This window comes from Balaenoptera acutorostrata, chromosome 1 (genome assembly GCF_949987535.1).
Source record: "Balaenoptera acutorostrata chromosome 1, mBalAcu1.1, whole genome shotgun sequence".
NCBI lineage: Eukaryota > Metazoa > Chordata > Mammalia > Artiodactyla > Balaenopteridae > Balaenoptera > Balaenoptera acutorostrata.
In genome coordinates, this window is record NC_080064.1 from 173,241,197 (window position 1) to 173,262,814 (window position 21,618).

Consider the following 21,618-nt stretch of genomic DNA (forward strand, 5'->3'; position numbering starts at 1 on the left):
TTTCTGTCTTCAGGAGAGATGGAAAACAACTATACTCTTTTTAAAATTTTTATCTTGTAAATTTTTTCATTTGATTATTTAAAAACTATAACCACAACCATTTACTGTGAGCTTTCAGGTGACTGGCATAAAATGGAATTGTGTTTTTCTTCTGAGTAGTAATCTACTGACTATGAATTTATTTGGTATTACATATTTCTTTCAGTGCAAAAAACCCCAAAGGATATTCAGTGCTAATTTAAGTTTGCAGCTTATAATGTTAAGAATGGAAAGGTTATTTAATGTCTCTTAAACTTTCCAAATATGTTAACTCATATCAAAAATATTTTTTCATTAAAATAGCATATTACTACCTCTACTAAATGTCTAAGTCTTGAGTCTATGAATTATCAGATATTGAAACCAGACATTTTGTCATTTTTGTTACCTCCTAAATGTCCCTGAAATGTAGATGGAGATGATGTGTGTGGGTCATTATCACTGTCTTTATAGTCAAAGTTCAACTATGTGTAAGGAATGCTCTGTGTGTATGTGTGTATGTGTGTGTGTGTGTGTGTGTGTGTGTTTTCTCTTGGCACCTATTCTTATGCAGCATGCATGAGATGGGGCTCAAAGAAACATTAAAGCAAAGGATGTTTATTAGAATATCAGTGCATGATCTCATTGAATAGAACCAAACATTCTCACTTGCCTCTATGTAGTTGTACATGGATAGGTCTGAAATTGCATGGTCATCTGGAATTCTTAACCTTGAGAATTCAGGAAGGCACATACCTAGAAACCAAGTTAAATAATAATGTCTTTTCCAAAACAATCTGTAAACAATGTGCTTGACTCTACACAGTTCAAATGAAATGGTGTATTCTCTATCAATGTTCTCTCTAACCTTTCAAAACTCTGGACAGCAAGACTGTATGACCAACAATCTATGAATACTGAGCAATAACACATGGGCATTTCCCACTGCCTATGATTTAATAAAACTTATGACAAAGTTGTTATAATATATACTAGATTAGTGAATAATTATTTTTATTTCACAAATGGAAAGCAGTTCATATAAATGACTGTAAATGACCCCAAATCCTTAGAATTTGCTACTCTCCTTTTTGTTCTTCTTTGCTACCCCATATACATTTGTTTCATTTGTACCTAAGCCACCTTATTAGCTTAAACATACCCCGTTATTCTGTTATCTCCCAGAGGCAGGACTCATGTTATATTCATGTTTGAAAACTTAACCTGGTATATGGTAAACACTGAATAAATATTTGATAAATTAATAACTTACTAATATAACTTCACAGGGCCAAACAACTCTAGTTTTGAGGAAGCCATTTCTAAAGTCAGAGAACATGGGTGCAAGTCCCAGCTTCACCACTTCTATCTACTTGACTTTGGGCAAGTTACTCTCCTCAGTTGTAAAATAGGGACAAGAATAATACCTATGCCCCATGTTTTTCATGAGATAATGCGTTAAAAAACAGCAAGATACCCAACACATATTACATGTTCAGTGATGTTAGTTATTATTGTGATAATTATTGTTCTATCTTCATTCTCCTGTAACTAAAACCAGTATTGACAGTATGTTCTGTTATATGAGCCCTCCATCTGTCTCCATCATTGTCATTACATGCCAACCAATCACACAAGGGCTAAGAAGGGAGGAAACAAAATACTTCTGGATCCTGAGCATCTGAGTGAGATAACTGGGAAAGAAAGGAAGAAAACCAGAAGAAATTTACCCTGGAATCTATAATCTCTTCAGATTCAGACGATATAGTGTTCACTGACTCCCTATAACACTATAAAAAAAAATTTTTACTGTGAATTTACTTTGTTCCAGGCTTTTAAAAAAATTTTTTTTTTCTTGATGTATAGTTGATGTACAATATTATATGAGTTACGGGTATACAACATAGTGATTCACAATTTTTAAAGGTTATACTCCATTTGTAGTTATTATAAAATATTGGCTATATTCCCTGTGTTGTACAATATATCCTTGTAGCTTATTTATTTTATACCTTGTAGTTTGTAACTCTTAATCCCCTTCCCCTATCTTGCCCCTCCCCCTACCGTTTTACCCACTGGCAACCACTAGTTTGTATCTGTGAGTTAGGCTTTTTTTAAAAAAAGCTTTCCACAAATCATTTGACTTAACCTTCACAACTTTCTGAAGTGATATTACCCCACTTTATTGATGGGAAAAAAATCTGAGACTTTAAAAAGATAAAGTGACTTGTTCAAGGTCAAAGGGCTAATAAGTCAGCAAGTCAAGACTGGAATCTGGGTGTAGATTCAAAGCTGGTTCTCTAAGTCTGTCCCTTACCTGAAACAGGTTTAAATTCAGAGGTGACCTTTGAGAACATGTAATGCTGAGAAGCAGTAAAAGTTATCCAGTTCTCAGGCTACCATTTGCAATTTATTTTACGGATGAAAATTATGTACATTTAATTTAACTTACTTTCAGAATTATACATAAAGTTTAAAACTTCAATACTTGTAAAATTAATATATTTCTGGAATTAATTTTAATCAAAAGGCAAATGGAAGTATCAGATGCAACCTTTGATAAGGCAAAAAGCAAAAAAATGCTGGAGCTTCTAAAAGTGTTTCTGAGGGCATGCTGTAGGGATTATAGGCATGGGGGTTAACTGGGCTGAGAGGGAGGGAAAGGAGTATATCTCTGCCAAACTTTGGTGCTCGGAACTTTTATCTTTGTATTGATCGATACATAGACCTCCATGTAAAAACTTAAAAGAAACTATCTTTTCCTCTCTGGGTGTTCCTTGTCTGATATGGAAAACAACAGTGGCATAGAGTGTTAATAGAAAAATTTATAATCCTGAACAGGAAATATACATCATAGTTTGTAATCTTCCAGGATCAGAAATAGGTGTACAATTAATCAGCAAGGCTAGTCCGTGTCCAATTGAGAAATTTTACTTACTAAGGTCATTATTGAATTTATCCATTAATTCATCAAATACCAAGCAGTCTTCAAATCCCTAAAACAAGAAAAAATAAACTGTAAATAATAAATACTTCTTAGCAATTTTGAATAGACTTTTCATTGGTGAGTATAATTCGCAGGATGTTTACTCTCAACCAGCACATAACAGCCAAATAGTCACACTTAGCATTGAATTCTGATTAAAAAGACAATTGACTGCATGTTTGATGGTTTTGTCTTTGCCTGATTTATTCATATATATATATAAAATTTAGAATATGATCAAAATTTTAAATTACTTGTAATTTTGACAATTCCATTGCTTCTTCAAGAAGCAAAAATAATTATATTGTTCTACCATGAACATTAGAATAATATTTAAACTATTCAGGGCTTTAAGATTCACATTTAGAGCAATTTAATGACAGGATAGAACTTTCATATTAACTTACTTCCTATAAGCCAAGATTAAAGCAAATTTCCAATCAACAAATCCACAAAATTAGTAAGGTACTATGCTAAATGCAGTAGGGAGAAGAAAATAAAAAGCTATGTTTCCTGCATCCTAGGAATTCAAAATATGGTTTTAAGACAACATAAAAATATGTAAAGGTTAAGAAATAAAATATTTCTATATCAATTTTACATATCATACCTGAAGCAAATAAATTTGTCAATTACATAGGCTGTTAATGCTATAGGAATTTAGAAATGAGAGGTACCATATAGGGATGAAATAACACTCTTAAATTCTTTATTTAATTAATTCATTTATTCCTGGAGAATTCCTATGAGATAGGTACTATTAAAATCCGAATTTTACAGATAAGGAAGTAGAGATAAGTTAGTTGCATGAGAACATATTCTAATAAATCATGAAGCCAGGTTTTGAACCAGGGAGTTCTAATTATCCACTATGCTAAAATTGATGTTTCCTTACTTTTTTAAAAATTCAAGTACAGTTGACTTACAATATTATATTTATTTCAGGTATATAACATAATGATTTGATATTTTTATAGATTATACTCCATATAAAGGTATAATAAAATATAGACTATATACCCTGAGCTGTATATTACATCCTTGCATCTTATTTATTTTATGCCTCATAGTTTGTACCTCTTAATCCCCTTCATCTATCTTGCCCCTCCTACCCTTCTACCCACTGGTAACCACTAGTTTGTTCTCTGTATCTGTGAGTCTGTTTCTGCTTTGTTATATTCGTTCATTTGCTTTATTTTTTAGATTCCACATATAAGTGAAAACGTACATTATTTGTCTTTCTTTCTCTGACTTATTTCACTAACCATAATACCATCCAGGTCCATCCACGTTGTTGCAAATGGCAAAATTTCATTCTTTTTTATGGTTGAGTAATATTCTGTTGTATATACATAGCACTTCTTTATCCATCCATTGTTAATGGACACCTAGGTTGCTTGCATATCTTGGCTATTGTAAATAATGCTGATATGAACATGGGGTGCATATATCTTTTTGAATTAGCGTTTTCATTTTCTTTGGATATATACCATGAGTGGAATTTCTGGACCATATGGTAGTTCTATTTTTAATTTTTTGAGGAACCTCTATACTGTTTTCCTTAGTGGCTGCACCAATTTACACTCCCACCAACACTACTAGAATTCCCTTTTCTCCACATCCTTGACAACACTTGTTCTTTGTTGTCTTTTTGACGATAGCCATTCTGACAACTATGAGATGATATCTCACGATGGTTTTGATTTGTACTTCCTTGATGATTAGTGATGTTAAGCATCTTTTCATATGCCTGTTGGCCATCTGTTTGTCTTCTATGGAAAAATGCCTATTCAGGTCTTCTGCCCATTTTTTTAATTGGGTTGCTTTTTTTCTTGACATTGAGGTCCATGAGTTTTTATATATTTTTGATATTAACCCCTTATCAGACATTACATTTGCAAAGATCTCTCATTCAGTAGGTTGCCTTTTCCTTTTGTTGATAGTTTCCTACACTGTGCAAAACTTTTAAGTTTGATTAGGTCTCACTTGTTTATCTTGCTTTTGTTTCTTTTGCTTGAGGAGACAGATCCAAAAAAATATTACTAAGACCTATGTGAAAGCTTTTGTTTTCTTCTAATAGTTTTATGGTTTCATATCCTACACTTAAATCTTTAATCCATTTTGAGTTTATTTTTGTATATAATATGAGAAAATATTCTAATTTCATTCTTTTACATGTAGCTGTCCAGTTTTCCCAACATCACTTATTGAAGAGACTGTCTTTACCCCACTGTATATTTTTGCCTCCTTTGCTGTAGATTAACTGACCATATGTGCATGGGTTTATTTCTGGGCTCTCTGTTCCATTGACCTATGTGTCTGTTTCTGTGTCATTACCATACTGTTTTGATGACTACAGCTTTGTAGCATAGTCTGAATTTAGGGACCATGATACCTCCAGCTTTGTTCTCTTTTCTCAAGATTGCTTTGTATACTGAGGGTCTTTTGTAGTTCCTTACAAATTTTAGGATTTTTTTTCTAGTTCTGTGAAAACTGTCATGAATATTTTGATAAGAATTGCATTAAGTTTGTAGATTGCTTTGGGTAGTATGGACATTTTAACAATATTAATTCTTCCAATCTATGAATACAGGATATCTTTCCATTTATTTTTATCATCTTTAATTATCTTTATCAATGTCTTATAGTTTTCAGAGTATAATTCTTTCACCTCCTGGGTTAAATTTATTTCTATGTGTTTTATTATTTTTGGTGCAATTCTAATGGTATTCTTTTCTTGCTTTCACTTTCTAATAGTTCATTATTAGTGCATAGAAAAGCAACAGATTAATCAGCAGCAGTATATTAACCTTGTATCCTGCCACTTTACTGAATTCATTTTATTAGTTCTAATATTTTTTTGGTGAAGACTTTAGGGTTTTCTATATATAATATGTCATCAGCAAATAGTGACAGTTTTACTTCTTCCTTTCCAATTTGGATGCCTTTTATCTCTTTTACTTGTCTGATTGTTATGGATAGGACTTCCAGTACTATATTAAATAGAAATGGTGAGAGTGGACATCCTTATCTTGTTCCTGATCTTAGAGAAAAAGCTTTCAGCTTTTCAGGCTGAGTATGATGTTATCTGTGGGTTTGTCATAAATGACCGTTATTATGTTGAGATATGTCCCCTCTGTACAAATTTTGTTCAGAGTTTTTATCAGAATGGATGTTGAATTTTGTCAAATGCCTTTTCTACATCTATTGAGATGGTCATGTGATTTTTATCTTTTGTTTTGGTAATGTTATTTATCACACTGGTTGATTTGCAGATATTGAACCATACTTGTACAGCAGGGATTAATCCCAGTTTATCATAGTTTATGATTCTTTTAATTTATTGTTGAATTTATTTGCTAATATTTTGTTGAGAATTTTTACATCTATATTCATCAGAAAAATTGGTCTGTAATATTCTTTTTTTTTTTTTTTTTTGTAGTGTCTGTATATTTTGGTATCAGGGTAATGCTGGATTCCAAATGAATTTGGGAGTGTTCCCTACTCTTCAATTTTTTGGAAAATGTTTGGTAGAATTCATCTGGGAAGTTATTAGTCCTGGTTTTATTTGTTGAGTGTTTTTGATTATTAACTTAGTTTCAATACTAATAATCAGTCTGTGCAGATTATCTATTTCCTCCTGATTCAGTCTTGGAAGATGATATGTTTATAGAAATCTATCTATTTCTGTAAGGTTGTGCAATTTGTTGGCATATTCATAGTATTCTCCTATGATTGTTTGTATTTCTGTGATAATGGTTATATCTTCTCCTCTTTCATTTATTATTTTGTTTATTTGGATCCTCTCTCTTTTTTTCTTAGTGAGCCTGGGTAAAGGTTTATCTGTTTTCGTTTATCTTTTTAAAAAACCAGCCCTTGGTTTCATTGATCTTTTCTATTTTTTCTTTTTTTTGAGGGGGGTTCTCTATTTCATTTATTTCCACTCTGATCTTTATTATTTCCTTCCTTCTGCTGACTTTGGGCTTTGTTTTTTCTTCTTTTTCTAATTTCTTCAGATGGTAAGATAGGTTGTTTACTTGAGACTTTTCTATTTTCTTGAGATAGGCCTCAAATGCTATAAACTTCCTTCTTAAAACTGCTTTTGCCATTCTGTAGATATCTATTAAGTCCACCTGGTCTAATGTGTCATTTAAGGCCACTGTTTCCTTATAGATTTTCTGTCTGGATGATCTATCCATTAAGGCAAGTGGAGTGTTAAAGTCCTCTAGTATTATTGTATTACTGTCAATTTCTCCCTTTATGTCTGTCAATATTCACTTTATATATTTAAGTACTCCTATATTCGGTGCATATAAGTTTACAATTTTTATATCCTCTTCCTGTATTGACCCCTTTATCATTATATAATGCCTTTCTTTTTCTTTTATTATAGACTTTGTTTTAAAATTTACTTTGTCTGATATGAGTATTGCTACCCAGCTTTCCTTTTGTTTCTATTTGCATGGAATATCTTTCTTTTTCCATCCCCTCACTTTCAATCTGTGTGTGTGTCTTTAGCTCTGAAGTGAGTCTCTTGTAGGCGGCAGAGAGATGGATCTTATTTTTTAATCCAATCAGCCACCCTATGTCTTTTGACTGGAGCATTTAATCCAATGACATTTAATGTGGTTATTAATAGGTATGTACTTATTGCCATTTTATTATTTGTTTTCTGGTAGTTCCTCTTTGTTCTTTTCTTCTTCTTTTAGTCTCTTCCTTTGTGGTTTGATGATTTTCTTTAGTGTTATGTTTGTGTTCCTTTCTCTCTAATTTTTGTGTATCTATTGTAGGTTTTTGATTTGTGGTTACCATGGAGTTCATATATGTTGACCTAAACTATACCTACTTGTTTTAAACTGATAGACATTTAAGTTCAAAAACATTCTAAATGATCTACTTTTTTTTTTACTCCTTCCCCATGTTTTGTGTTTTTTATATCATATTTTACATTTTCAGGCCTATCCTTTAACTGTTTATTGTAATTATACTTGATTTTACAGTTTTTGTCTTTTAACCTTTGTTCTAGCTTATTTAAGTGGTTGAGCCACTGCTTTTACCATATATCTGCTTTTACCATATATTTGCCTTTACCAGTGGGATTTTTCCCTTCTTATTTTCCTTATTTCTTGTTACAGCCTTTTCTTTTTAACTTAAAGAAGACACTTTAACATTTCTTGTAAGGTCGATTTAGTAATGATGAACTCTTTTAGTTTTTGCTTGTCTGGGAAACTATCTCTCCTTCAATTCTGAACAATAACCTTGCTGGGTAAAGTATTCTTAGTTGTAGGTTTTTTTCCTTTCAGCACTTTAAACATATCATGCCATTCCCTTCTGGCCTGCAAAGTTGCTGCTGAAAAATCAGCTGATATGATTGCCTTATGGGCGTTCCCTTGTTTGTGACTCTTTGTTTTGTTCTTGCTGCCTTTAAAATTCTTTCTTTAATTTTGCCATTTTCATTGTCTTGCTGTGGGTCTTTTGGGGTTCATCTTGTTTGGAACTCTCTTTGTTTCCTGTACCTGGATATCTGTTTCCTTCTTCAGGTTAGGGAACTTTTCAGCCACAATTTCATCAAATACATTTTCTACCTCTTTCTCTCTCTTCTTCTTCTGAGACCCCTATAAGGGGAATGTATGTTTGATATTGTCTCAGAGATCTCATTTTTAAGAATTTGTTTTTCTTTTTGCTATTCTGATTTTGTGATTTCCACTATTCCTTCTTTCAGATCACATATGCATTCTTCTATATCACCTAATCTGCTGTTGAATCCCCCTAGTGTATTTTTCATTTTAGTTATTATATTCTTTAGCTCTGATTGGTTTTTTCTTATATTTTCTAAATCTCTGTTGAAGTTTTCAATGAGTGCTTTCATTCTACTCTTAAGTTTGGTGAGCATCTTTATGACCATTGCTTCAAACACTTTATTAGGTTAATTACTTATCTCTGTTTCATTAGGGTATTTTTCAAGGGTTTTACTTTGTTCTTTTGTTTGAAACATATTCCTCCATTTTCTCATTTTGTTTAACTTTCTATGTTTGTCTCTATGAAATTATGTGAAAGTTACCTGTCCTGGTCTTGAAGGCATGTCCTATGATGTCCTATTCAGTCTGCATGTGCCCACTGGCTTTGGTGGGAGAGCTGCATCTGAAGTGAGCATGGGCCACACTTTCCCCTAGGGTATGCTGGCAGCCACCACTTTGGTGGGAAATAGGGCTGGATTCAGAGGGGCTAGAGCCAGATCCAGGTGCAGCCAGGGCTTCTCCTAGGCTCAGTGGCAGTCACTGCCCTATGGGGTAGGGTTTGAGGCTCAAGGGACTGGAGTAGAAGCCCCAAGGGTGGTGGGTTTCTGCTGAGTGTGATGGCAATCTCTGCCTTGGTTGGGGGCATGGCCAGGTTCCTGAGGGCTTGGAGCTGCACTTCTAAACTGGTTCTGCTTTTTCCCCAGGTGTACACACCTTGGTTAGAGGCAGGGTGGGGGCTGGAGGGGTTGGAGCCACACTGCTGAGCTGGTTCCAGTCCTTCCCTGGTATATGCATGCTCATTGGCAACAGCAGCCTCCACCTTAGTGGGGAACAGCACCAGAGTAGAAGGTGCTGGAGCAGGAGCCCAGTGCAGGCTGGGGGGCACACTGGGGCAGCCCTGGCAGGCCAGCCAGAGCACCCAGCAGTTGTCAGTCTGCTGCCTCCATGCTGGGATTGGGAGCAAGCAAGTCTGTGCACATGCTCTTCAGGAGCAGAGTATCAGTTTCTTACTACCCCCTAGTAAGCCACACTGGTTTTCAAAACACCTAAAGAGTCTCATTTTCCTGGCCTTGAACCCCAGACCTGGGGTGTCTAATATGTGGCTCAAACTCCTCGCTCCCCAAGGAGGATCCGCAAATCTGTGATATGCCCCTCCTCTCTGGGTCACCCACTAGGGGTGTGTGTCTTGACCAGATCAATTCTCCTCCCCTCCTACCAGACTCCATGTGGTTCTTTCTTTACAGCCTTGGTTGTAGAAGAGCTATTCTGCTAGTCTTCAGGTTGTTCACAGTGAGTTTCTCTATGTGTAGCTGTAGTTTTGATGTGTTCGTGGGAGGAGGTGAACTCAGGGTCCTCCTACTCTGCCAACTTGATCCCACCTCTCTTGTTATGTTTTTGTAAAACAAAATGTTTACGACTACTTTGCTCAAAATATAATTGATTAGATTCATAAGCGCTTTATTCTTGGACTATATCCCATTCATCAAAACAATATAAGACTATGGTTATAAAACTATTAGTAATCAAACACACATGCACATAAAATAATTGTTTGTCTAGACAATTATTTTAGAATTCCTTAAAATTAATGTTCAATATTTGAGCACTATTCCTTTTCTGAAATATTTTTTAGCCAGAATGGTAAAATTTCCATGAAAGCAGTAATTTTCAACATCTAGTCTGTTTCATCATTTTATTTAACTCTATCAATTGTGTTTTCTTTTCCTTTGGAATGAAAAAGCAGAGGGAAAAAAAAGATAATTTGGGATATTTTTCTTTTTTGTTACTAACATTATAATCTCTAGAAAAAATATACTTTAAAAATTAAGTCTTGAATTGCTGATAGTCAAGTTTCCAAATTTCAAGTCATCAATACATTTTCTAACTGAACAGAAAACTATCTTATGCTTTTTTATGCTAAATTCCTGGATCAAGTAATCCAAGAATTGACTATATTTAGAGATCAATCTAGTTAAATAGCTGGTGTGGTTGTTGAGTTGACTGTTTTCTCAGAGATTATGTGGGGATAGTTTTAAGCATGTTTTTATTTAAGACTTTTTAGTTGAGACTGACCCAGAGAAATTTAAGGGACTTACCTACGGAAAAAAGAACTTACCGCATTCATTCCCTGCCCAAAAAAGGGCACTATGGCATGAGCTGCATCTCCCATCAACACACAGTGTGATTTAAAGTGAAAAGAAGAGCACTTAACAGATATCATGGGCTGGGCGGGCAACAGAAAGAAATCTTGTGCCAGGGTTTGCCTTTAGAGGAAAACAATAAAAATGTTAAGCTGGGTATTAAATATTGTGTAATTCTTTCAGATTTACTGGTTTTGTTAACATAATATTTCATTGAAAAGTACATGAGAATGCCAGGAAGAAAACAGGAGAGGGAGAACTGAAGTTTCTTCTAGTTCCCAAATTCCACTGTTCTATTTATATTCTTAATTTGCAACAGTTTTAATCACATCCAAAAAGAACAAGTTTAGCTGCATTTGAATAACTTGAAATATGTCTGTTATATGTCATGAAAATTTTATTATCAAGCACACAGTTCACACAATTTTCAACTACGTTGGAATGTTTTAGGTTTCCTTGGAAAAACTTGAGATGCAGTTGTGCATTTGATTAACACACAACAAACCAAAATTAAGTTAATGTGAATCCATGTGTATTTGGAAATGAACAACTGTAATCAAGCTAGTATCTGTTCAAGCATCTACAGAGGTTTTGTGGAAGCTATAGGTAGAGAAGTAGTACATACACTAGAGGATCTTAAATCCAGTGGGAGAGGCAAGAAAGAGCCACAGAACAAGTTCTGAAGTAGCTAAGGGCTAAATTTTGGTGTGCAGAGATTTCCCTTCAAAGTCAGAGAAGGAGAAACCAACACAGGCAATTGAATTGTTCTGCAGGGAAGGATGAGACCTGACAATTTTTAATAGATCTGCTATGGGTGGGCAGTGGGCTATCCCTTTTACATAATTAGCTCATTCAATTTTCAAAATTGCCCTAAAAGTTAGGTATCCTGATGTCTATTTTAATGATGAAAAATCTGAGACTCAGGGAAGTCAGGGACAAGAGTAGTATTAAAATCTTGCTCTTTCTGCAGTATTGTGCTGCCTCCATGAAGACATCGCTGGAGATGATAGAAAGTGAGCTGGATTCCAGGACGGAGTGACAGTGGGAGAGAGGCACTAAGTGAGACCAAATGACAAGGTCCATATGGAGGCGAAGTTGATATGGGCCAGAGGAGCTGAGACTGATAAGCCAGACAGCTAATACAATTAGCTATAAATTTGGGGGAACTTTATATGTGCCTGGCCCTGTGCTGAATGATTTATAGGCAGGATCCCCTTTACTCCTCACAACAACCCTTTGGCGCAGGTACTACTATTATCACCATTTTACTGTGAGGGGCGTGAGACGTAGGAAAGCTTATACAGCCAGCAACTGGTGGACTTGAGACTTGAGGTTGCCAGCTATTTCTGCCTTGACATAGATTTGTGTTCCCACCAGCAGAAGGAAGCACAGCCAAGCCCTAAGGGGCCTGAGCACCTGCTCAGGGTACATAGAAGGTCCAGGGACACTGGTGACTTGTCTTTCTCAGGGAAACTGGCCTGGCCTGGATTTTTTCAGAATTCCTGTTCACAGCACAAGATCCTCTTGGACTTTTGCTGTAATCTAGGCTTCTGTCCAGGTCACTGCATGATTGGTCATGTTTAACAAAAATGGAAATAAGTGCATTAGCCTTTATTTGAACTTTGAATAACTCAAACCAGTGGGGCAAAAGGCACAATTGCACATCTTGAGACTTACTTTCCAATTAGAGGGATAGAATCCGGAAAGTACTTCTGGAAGAAATTCAGCACATCACTACTAGTTAGCAGTTTTTCAAACTCTTCAAAGGGCATGAACAAAGTACACGTGAAAGATTTGTTCTGTGAGAAGAAGAGAAACAGTGTGAGAGAGATCAGGGGGCCAGTCAATGCTGGCACTAAGGCAGATCCCTGAATCACAGAGCGCGTGCTGTGGCTCAGGGGCCTCTGGGAAGAATGTCCAAGCAGACAGGAAAGGCACTCTCTCTTTCTTCCCTCACTCCCAGGGAAAAGCTCTGTCAAGTCCCAAGGTGCTCCCCAGTTTCTTGGTTATCAGGAGAATTTTATACTGTAAACTCCAGATATTTTCACCAAGCAAACATTACACTTCTTAGATTATTAATAGGTTGGTTGGATTTGATTTCTCCTCTTTTTTTTTTTCTTTATTGTTGTTCCATTTAAGATGTTAAGATATTAAGGCATTGGACCCTAGGACTGTTAATAAGTGAAAGGAAAAAAAAAAGAAAGTAAAAGACCAACCAGAGAAATATCAATAGGTATATCTGTCTATATTATCTATATAGATAATATAGATAATAATAACTATATATATGTATATATTATGTATTAATGTAGCCAAAAAGTCTCTTTCTTTCTAATGAAAGAACAGCCATACTCTTTTGAGATAATGTATATTCCAATGTTGTCCTACAGATATTAAAGGATGAAAAGTACTTCCTAATATATAACCTAAATCTCTTTGGCTTTATTTGGGGACCATTTCTTCCTGTGCTGTGTTGGGGGAGATGGCAGTGAGGTACCACCACACATAAACTCGCATTAGTCATTCATATATGTTAAATATCCTTTCCAAAGTAAATAATTTGGATTCCTTCAGGTTTTTCCTCAGTATCCCCAAAGTTTCAGATATAATCACTAAATAGACTAAACAATGATGAAGTTGATTACATTCATGCATACAGAGTATAAAAGTAAGTAATGAAAAACATTAATTATATATGCAAAATGACAGTTGATAACAAATTTTACACTACCATGTTAGGAAGTGCAATCATCATAAAGGTATCTCTAGGCCAAATATGTAGATAATTAGGTTCCATGGCATACTGCAGGGAAAAAAGGTATACATAATTAGTGTATTAATGTAGCACATCTGCATTAACAAATTAAACACGATGATTCTGTTTATGTTATAATTGTTTCCACAGCAATTTAAATCAGTGTCATACTCATGGTGATGTGCACATCCATTGCTATGTAAAGCAGAAGTTTTCTTAGAAAAGACTTTGTGTTCTGTCTTTATAAACTCAGGCTTAGGTGAGTTTTTGATACCATGTATAATACAAGATTTGAGAACATGCTATAAGATATTCATTTTCTCTCTCTCCTCTATTTCCATGGACACACGCACACACATACACATACACAAATATGTATACATATATATATAAAATATATATTATATACACACATAAGCTGTGTATGTGTGGATGTGTGTATATATGTGTAATATTTTTCTACTTTTTTTTTTTTACCTTATTTGGGTACTTATTTGTATAAACAGAAAGGTCCTAAGTTTAAATTTCATGGACAAAACAAAATTTTACAAACAAGCCTCTTATCGCTTGTTTACTGCAACATGAATAATAGAGAGAAATGCTCCCTGTTTAGCAAAGCCACTACAGGGCAATAGCCGCCTGAGTAGGTATGTGTGGCTTGGGCACATGAATTGACCCAAAGACCCAAGTCACCCAAACCACTGAGGTTCCCAGGGGTATTACATACATAAGAATATGCAATCAGTTTCCGAACTATTTTAAGTTTGTATTATTTTCTATAAATGTTTAGAGAGCACCTACCATGTATATGTCTTATGTAGTAAAAAGATGACAGAAAGTACATCTTAGTCTCCTAGCTAACATTTTCACACTTTTTTATAGTTATTTGTGTCTTAGGAGATGAAACTGTTTCTTCCCGGCTTTTTTATCCCCAGAGCCCCAAAGAAAGCCCAATACACAGACAAAGAGATGAATAAGTGAATAACACTTTGACACCAAAGATCTCACAAAGCAGTTGAATAGGCAAGATATATACATATGAAAATCTCCCAAAAATTTCTCTTTAACAACAACTCAAGGGGTAGAGAGACAAAATGATTTGGTGCCTAGGTAGAAGTTTAGGAAATAAAAGCTGGTCAGGTAAGAGGATTGTCGGGCTGGGATGGCTGAAACAAGGGATTGGTAGATTAGATAGCAGTGAAGGACAGTGGCTGCTGGGAAGGGTGGGCACGCTGAGCAGCGCGGAGGAGGCACAGATGAGCACGGCGGCGCCTTACTGGTAATAGGACACCAGCCTGGATGAGGTGAAACTCCTTGCTTCCCTCTTGCTATCTTTTGACCTCTCCTACATGGTGTTGATAAAGCAAATATGATACCAAACACATTTTGATATTCATACATATTTCATGACCCTAGAAAACAACTCTTTAAATTTTCAGCTTCTTTATTCCAAGTCACGCTCTCAATAGATATCCTTATGCAGCAGCAGTCCCAAGGTCAGGTTCGTCATAATTCCCATGGGTCTTCTTACTATAAGTCCCTCCACACATAAAGTCTAAGCAAGACAGTTTGCTTGCTGTGCAAAAACAGCTTTAAGATGAGCTCCCACATAATTCCCAAAAGCACTCCCCTAATATTCACCCAACTCTGTCACTCACCCAATCTCTCGCTCCTACTCCACCTGTCAGAGATGGAGTGAAAATATCTGCTACATTAGAAAAAGAAAAAAGGAAGGAAGGAAATAAAGGAAAAGGAAAAAGGAAAGAAAGGAAGAAAGAAAGAAATGGAGAGAAAGTTTCATAGAACTGTTTTTGGGCCATGTCAAAAATATTCCCATGTCTGGTCACATTACTATGTCAAAACAGCATTTCTTAAAAGAATAAAAACTTTCTATAAACCACTAATCATTACTATTAAATAGGAACACCTTGTAAATAAATGGCTATCTTAAATCTACATTAGTAGGCATGATCCCACTCAAATTGGGGACAATTTTTCAACAGAATCCTTTAATCCAGAATTATCAGATCCTGGGCCATTAGAATATGACCCATCTGAAGACCATAAAATATCATTGAAGAATTAGTAAATCCACTTTTAACCAGGAGGAAGAAATAGAAAGACAATGAAATGTTAAAATATGGATTTGACTGGCTGATAGTTTAGTATATAAGTGGTCTATAATACCACTATCCCAAACTGACAAACTATTTTATAGACGTCTGAATTTCAAATAGTATAGATTAAATCTGTACCTTAAAAATGTATGTTTTATACACAAATCAAGTATTTAACTAATGCTGTTTACTTTTCATTACTGATAAGCCAAGATCCTCATTGCTTCTGTTGGTGTTTTAATTTTCCTTATTAAATTCCTACATTTATTTGCTTATGACAATACACAATATACATACTACATATTTCCCTCTGGCCACGTATGGTTTAACATGGGAAGCAGGGAATGAGAAACATGCAATGCAAATCTCTTTGCAACAACTTGCTATTCACCTTATTTAATAACTTTTTCATTTAATCATGAGTATAAGAACTCTGGATTGTCAGTATACATAGTTGATTCCCAACCCAATTTTTTTCTCCCAAGAGATAATAGAAAAATGATATTATTGTGTAAGACAAATCCCCTGTGTGTTTCCAATAAGGTAGTTGTAATTCCTCTCCTTTCTTCCCCATTCAAGAAAACATATCAAAAGGTAAGGGAGTGAGAGTGATATTATTAAAGGGATACCTGTACATCCAGTTTATTATTAATTACAAAATACTTGTGGCATGGATCAAGATATGCTATGAGAACAACTGCACTAGAATACGCTTCTATACTAATACGGGGCAGGGGAAGGAGGAGAGTTGTAGAAAGAAGAAAAGAAAGGGAAAGGACTTACATCCCCATTCTTAGGTGGAATAGTCAATTCCATGAACCCATGAGGAATGTATTGTTGACTGTAATCAAAGCGGGGTTTCTTCATGAGGTGAGTTCTGACAGTGGAATAGGCTCCATCACATCCTACAATGAGGTCACAGGTGACATCTTTGGGAACATTCTCATGTCTGAAAAATAAAATAAATCATCAAAAAAAAAGTCTAGTGGTGAAAATGATGAAGTACCTCTATTGGGTATAAAAAGTAGTGACTTAATGGGGCCACTACTCACTTTTACCTATCTGATTTAGAGCTTTGAGTGGATAGCTATAAAATGAAGATAACAATTGTCCCAATCATGGGTTTGCTTATGAGAATGAGGATAACACACAACCGTACTGATTAATAAAGACATGCTAGGCCACAGAAGCATGACTAAGAGTTGAGTTCCCTGCATGAGAGAAGAGAAACTTGAAAAGAAAGCAAAGTGTTTCAAATGGAGAGAATGTATGAACAACCACAAGGATGTGACCAGAATCTTCTAGGAGCAACACATTTGTCTTGAACAGAGGGGATCAGAAGATGAATTTAAGAAAAGAATACAATTGGGAAGGGAGGAGAAGAGAATTTTGAATGTTAAGACAAAAGGTTTAAATACATTATTCCGGCAAATGGGAGAAAACATTTTTTTTCCATTGGGGAGATGGTGTATAAAGAGTGGTAATTTAAGATAACTTACTTAGGAGTGGAAACATTGCAGTGGAGCCAGAATGCAAACGGGAAAGAAATGGGGACAAGGTGACTGTAGTAGCCTGCATGTGTGGGGATGAGAGCCCAAGGATTGCAGTGCTCAGGAAGAAGAAAGACATAGGCTCTGAGGCAAACAGAAAGTATGAATGATTGGTGAATGTTTATAGGTCTAGTGGGAGAAAATAAGGAAAGGGCTACATCAAGGATGATTTTAATTATTTGGGTAATAGTACTAGGGAAGTCAGGAATGGGAGATGCTTGGTGACAAATAGATGATCAAGGTTTTAGATGTGTTTGAGATTATGGCAAGTAGTTGTGAAGGTGTTTAATGGGAAATTAATATTGATTAAGATTGAAATAAGGATTGAGAATGAAGATAAAGGCCTGGCCTGGAGATGTTAATCATAGAAATGTGAATTTACAAGTAGTTGTTGAATGAACTGTGAATCCATTGCATATCCCACGAGTGGGATGTGAGGCTTAGAACTCTAGAGGAAATGGACTCGGCCAAGGGGAGGCAGACAAATAGTATTCGGAAAGAGGGGAGGAGAAACAGGGCAGCGGAGGGTCATCTGTTTCAAGGGAGGAGAGTATTTGAAGCAGAGTATGGTTACTAGTGTCAAATACTATAAGAAGATGAGTGAACAGGAGAATCAGGAAGAATCACTGGTGCTTGTATTCAGAAGGCATCCAAGACCTATTTTCAATATAAAATTACTTGATTCTAGAAACTATTTGAATTACCCTGTTAGCAATCATTTAATTCTTTCAAAAGAGCCAGAGAACAAAGTTTACAGGTACAATTCTCCACGTCACCCCTTCACCTCTGAAGTCAAAAGGCTAACTGGTGATTACCCAAGCACTGTGATCATTCCTTCCTCAGGATTACATTTCAACAGCCTGTGGCCAAAGTGCACCTTTGCATTGGGATATTTCTCAACAGCTGAGGAAACAAAGAAAGACAACTAATAGAAATGAAATTCCAATTCTTATTTCACTTAATCAAATTGAAATATTAATCATTTTATGAGAACAGTGTGATAGAGATACTTATTCTTACCAATGTAAAAATGAGTTAGTTAAAAGGTAATTTGACAATTATTTGGCAAATGTTCCAGGATAATTTGATAGCAAAAGAGATGAATAAAAATCAACTATCCTCATCTCAAAAAAACAAAAAATCTAATTCCATTATGCAAATTCTTACATCACTGTAATTGTCAGCACCCTAGGAAAGAAGCTGTCATCACATATTTTAAAAGTTTTCCCCAATTTAAGGTTTAATTTGTGATTGGAAATATTCAGTCAAACTTCCTTTTTCATACTATGTCTGACTTTATGTTTCTTTTTAGCAAGTCCTCTAGACTTCTTACTCAATTTGTCATAAATATAGATTATTGATACTAATTCTTTGTGTAATCAAACACTGGAACAGTTAGGGGAAAATGAGTAAGAAGATTTGAAACTTAATAAGTAGAATCAAATTATTTTAGTGCTTTCTTTGCCTGCTAACAATCTATAGTGTATTTCATTTTCTGAATTATTAATTATGTTCTTATCATAGTAGTAAACTTATTTTTGTTCCTATTAATTCTCATGGGCAGGAGATCTATAATTAGTGGTTATTTATTGTTCTTAAAGCTGCAAATCAGAATGCAGGTGTTAGAGCTGGACTAGACCTCAGAGATGATTTATTTCAAAACTCTTCATCTTATAAATGGAATAATCAAGATCCTGGAGGGAAAGACAAGATGCCTGAGACCATACAAAGTAAAAATATTAGGAAAAATAATCCAGAGGTCTGACTTCCAATTCAATATTCCTAACTGTACTTATCTCTCCTTTTCATCTCAGGTTTTGTCTTTTTTTTGTTCTGCGTTGCTTGAGTTTGATTTGGGGTCTGAAGACTTTAAGATTCTTGGACATGGGATTGGAAGCTTTAGAATACTGAAATCTGAGATAAGCCAAAGACTTATCTATGTTTAAGAAACCTTTTGACAAATAACTTGGAGAAGTCAGAGTTTACCTGAACCACTATGGGTGTCTTTTATCAATACAAACACAAAATGTGTTTGTGGAATCAACCTTTTTGTAAATTAAATTTTATTTTATTTTCAAATTAGATGTATAGTAATACATCCCAAAGAATTTTCCATGGAGCACTAGTCCTGTGATATGCTCCCCAAAATAATTGTTCTGTGGTCAGTCATTAGAGAAATGCTCATACTCTGACCCTCCTGTCTGTGCTGTCCTGGTCCCCAGATATATGTGGCTCTAGAGTGCTTGAAATGTGGCTGGTCTGAATGGATATGTGATGCACCCACTGGGTTTTGACAACTTAGTACCAAAAAAAAAAAAAAGAATAAAATATCTCATGAGTAGCTTTCTTACATTGATTGCACATTGAAATGATAATATTTTGGATATATTAGTTTAAATATACTATTAAAATTAATTTCACCTATTTCTTTTTAGGTTTTCTAATGTGGTTAATATAAAATTTTAAATTATACATGTGGCTGGCATTTGTGGTCACATCTTAGACAGCATTGCTCTAGAAAATCCACACTGCAGACTAGTAGAATAAAGGCCCTGAGAAGTACTGTAAGAAAAGACTTTTAAAACTAAGTTGATGCAGGGTTTATCAAATTTACTTGACCACACATACTTTTTCTGTTTGTTTTACTTAACAATTATTAACAGCCCACCAAATAGTAAACTATGAAACAATCCTACATGAAAAGCTGATGCAGGGAAATGATTTAGTTACAATACTTTCAGAGGTGAGGCTCTTCTATTAGAAGGAATGAGCATTTATATGTAGAATGGGTGGCTCACACATCTGATGCCATGTAAAGAAATAAGAGCTGTGTAAAAGAACTTTATGTGCCAAACAAACTTTAGGAGTCAAGAGATTCAGCATTCTTTTTATCAACATATTTATGTCATTTATGAAATTGCATGCTGTGCAGTGCATCCCTAATGAAAAACAGGGGAGCATGCAAGATTGGATCTCCCACATGTTTTAGCTCCTTATTATTAGCAGGTGTTTCATATATTATACATAATACTGGAGGCAGTGACTGTAATAGTTAAAAGCATGGACTTTGGAATAGACAGACTCAAGTTCAAATCCAGATTCTACTACTTATTAACAGTGTAATCTGCTGCTCTGTGGAGCTCTCCAAGCCTCCTTTACCATCTATAAAACTGAGATAAAAATAATTCCCACTTCACAGAGTTGTTTGGAGGGTTATACAAATTGAGGCAATATAAAGCCGTTAACATAGTGCCTGGTGCATCAGTGAATATTTTCTATTATTTTTATCAATAAATTCATAGGATACCCTTAAGAGATTATCTTAGGTCCACTATGCTACTTTTTCAAAATGCTGTTTTGTAGTTTCTTTTCTTAAGATCAACATGAATATATCAAGCAATCTAGCTCACCCCCACCTATCTACTCATCCAAAAGTCAGTCTTACAACTGCAGGTAAAGAAATGGAAATAAGAAGAATACTAAGCCCTATTTCTTAAGTACCTGGTGAATCAACTAGAGTGACCTTCCCCATCACTCCTCCTCCCAGTTGAATTCAATTCAACAGATATGTTGCAAACTCACTCTGGGTAGGGGACTGAGGAGAAACACAGATAAATCATTGGAACCTCTGCTCTCCAAAAATCCAAGGCTGCTGGAATGCATTGAGGGATTGATTGATTTAAAAGAAAGTAGAAATACTAATGGCATGCTTTGCATGGAATGAATCTGTTTAGTACAAATGCTGAAGAAGAGAAAAAACTATGATAAAGGGCTACATGGAATGTGATTGGATTGATTATCCAAGCTACAAATTTAATTTGCAATCCAGGGGCTTTTCAATTAATAGGTAGGTCTTTTTAGTTACATGAGAATCTTCAGGCTTATATACACCTTCCTCTTTCTCAACCTCCTAAACCCTGAATCTGTTTTGTCTCCTACAAATATCTTGAATCTACACCTCTCCCCAACCACTTGGCTATAGCTTTAGTCCAGGGCCTTGTTTTTGCACACAGGGATTATCATAATACTCTAAAAACTGCAGCCCTCTATCAGCCTTCACACTATTGCTTTTCATCTTTCTGGTAAGAAAATCGAATTGTCTCTTTGAAAATTGTTACATCTGTATATTTGTTGTTCCACTAGACCATGAGTTCTTCACCGATGAGTGAGCACTCATTCAATCCAGTGCCTAGAAAACAATAGGAATTCAATACATGCTGAACAAATGATTTTTATTTAGACCACTGATAAAATGAAAAAGAGATGCTGGAAGATGCATCACCACTACTTTTAAAGAAACACTTTGTATTCTA

At 35.2% G+C, this 21,618-nt stretch overlaps 1 protein-coding gene across 1 annotated transcript in view; it reads right to left on the minus strand.

The window, feature by feature from the left end:
* The window catches only part of KMO (kynurenine 3-monooxygenase), a 55,583-nt gene that overhangs the window by 3,829 nt on the left and 30,136 nt on the right, over positions 1-21,618 (minus strand). The window contains 7 exon segments of the mRNA XM_007182421.3: positions 692-774; positions 2,957-3,014; positions 10,859-11,006; positions 12,561-12,682; positions 13,615-13,686; positions 16,539-16,704; positions 18,121-18,208. Of these exon segments, the coding sequence (XP_007182483.2) occupies positions 692-774; positions 2,957-3,014; positions 10,859-11,006; positions 12,561-12,682; positions 13,615-13,686; positions 16,539-16,704; positions 18,121-18,208 (737 nt within the window).